The sequence below is a fragment of the Cariama cristata genome, unplaced genomic scaffold (assembly GCF_000690535.1).
Source record: "Cariama cristata isolate BGI_N322 unplaced genomic scaffold, ASM69053v1 scaffold36094, whole genome shotgun sequence".
NCBI lineage: Eukaryota > Metazoa > Chordata > Aves > Cariamiformes > Cariamidae > Cariama > Cariama cristata.
In genome coordinates, this window is record NW_009612937.1 from 2,301 (window position 1) to 2,517 (window position 217).

A 217-nucleotide genomic window follows, 5' to 3' on the forward strand; every position below is an offset into this window, starting at 1 on the left:
TGCCTGGCAGGATGGGGTGCCCTGGCTGCAGGTTTGGCCGCAGGCAGTGCCACAGTGTGGGGTCCCACCAGCGCTCACCTTTCAGGATGGTCATGTTGATCTGAGGCAGCGGCTGGTACTGGGGGTAGGAGAAGCGCTGGTCGGGCAGCTCACAGCAGCGAACGCAGCGGGGCCGCAGGGGCAACCCCTCCTGGGTGCCACCGGCCTTCTGCTCCCG

General features: G+C 67.7%; 1 protein-coding gene across 1 annotated transcript in view; it reads right to left on the bottom strand.

The window, feature by feature from the left end:
* The window catches only part of LOC104160645 (complement C1q tumor necrosis factor-related protein 1-like), a gene marked incomplete at its 5' end in the record, with an annotated part of 1,121 nt that extends 907 nt beyond the window's left edge, over positions 1–214 (bottom strand). Inside the window, one exon of the mRNA XM_009698827.1 lies at positions 79–214. Coding sequence (XP_009697129.1) covers positions 79–214 — 136 coding nt within the window. The remainder of the gene's footprint in view (positions 1–78) is intronic.
* Positions 215–217: the final 3 nt, after the last annotated feature.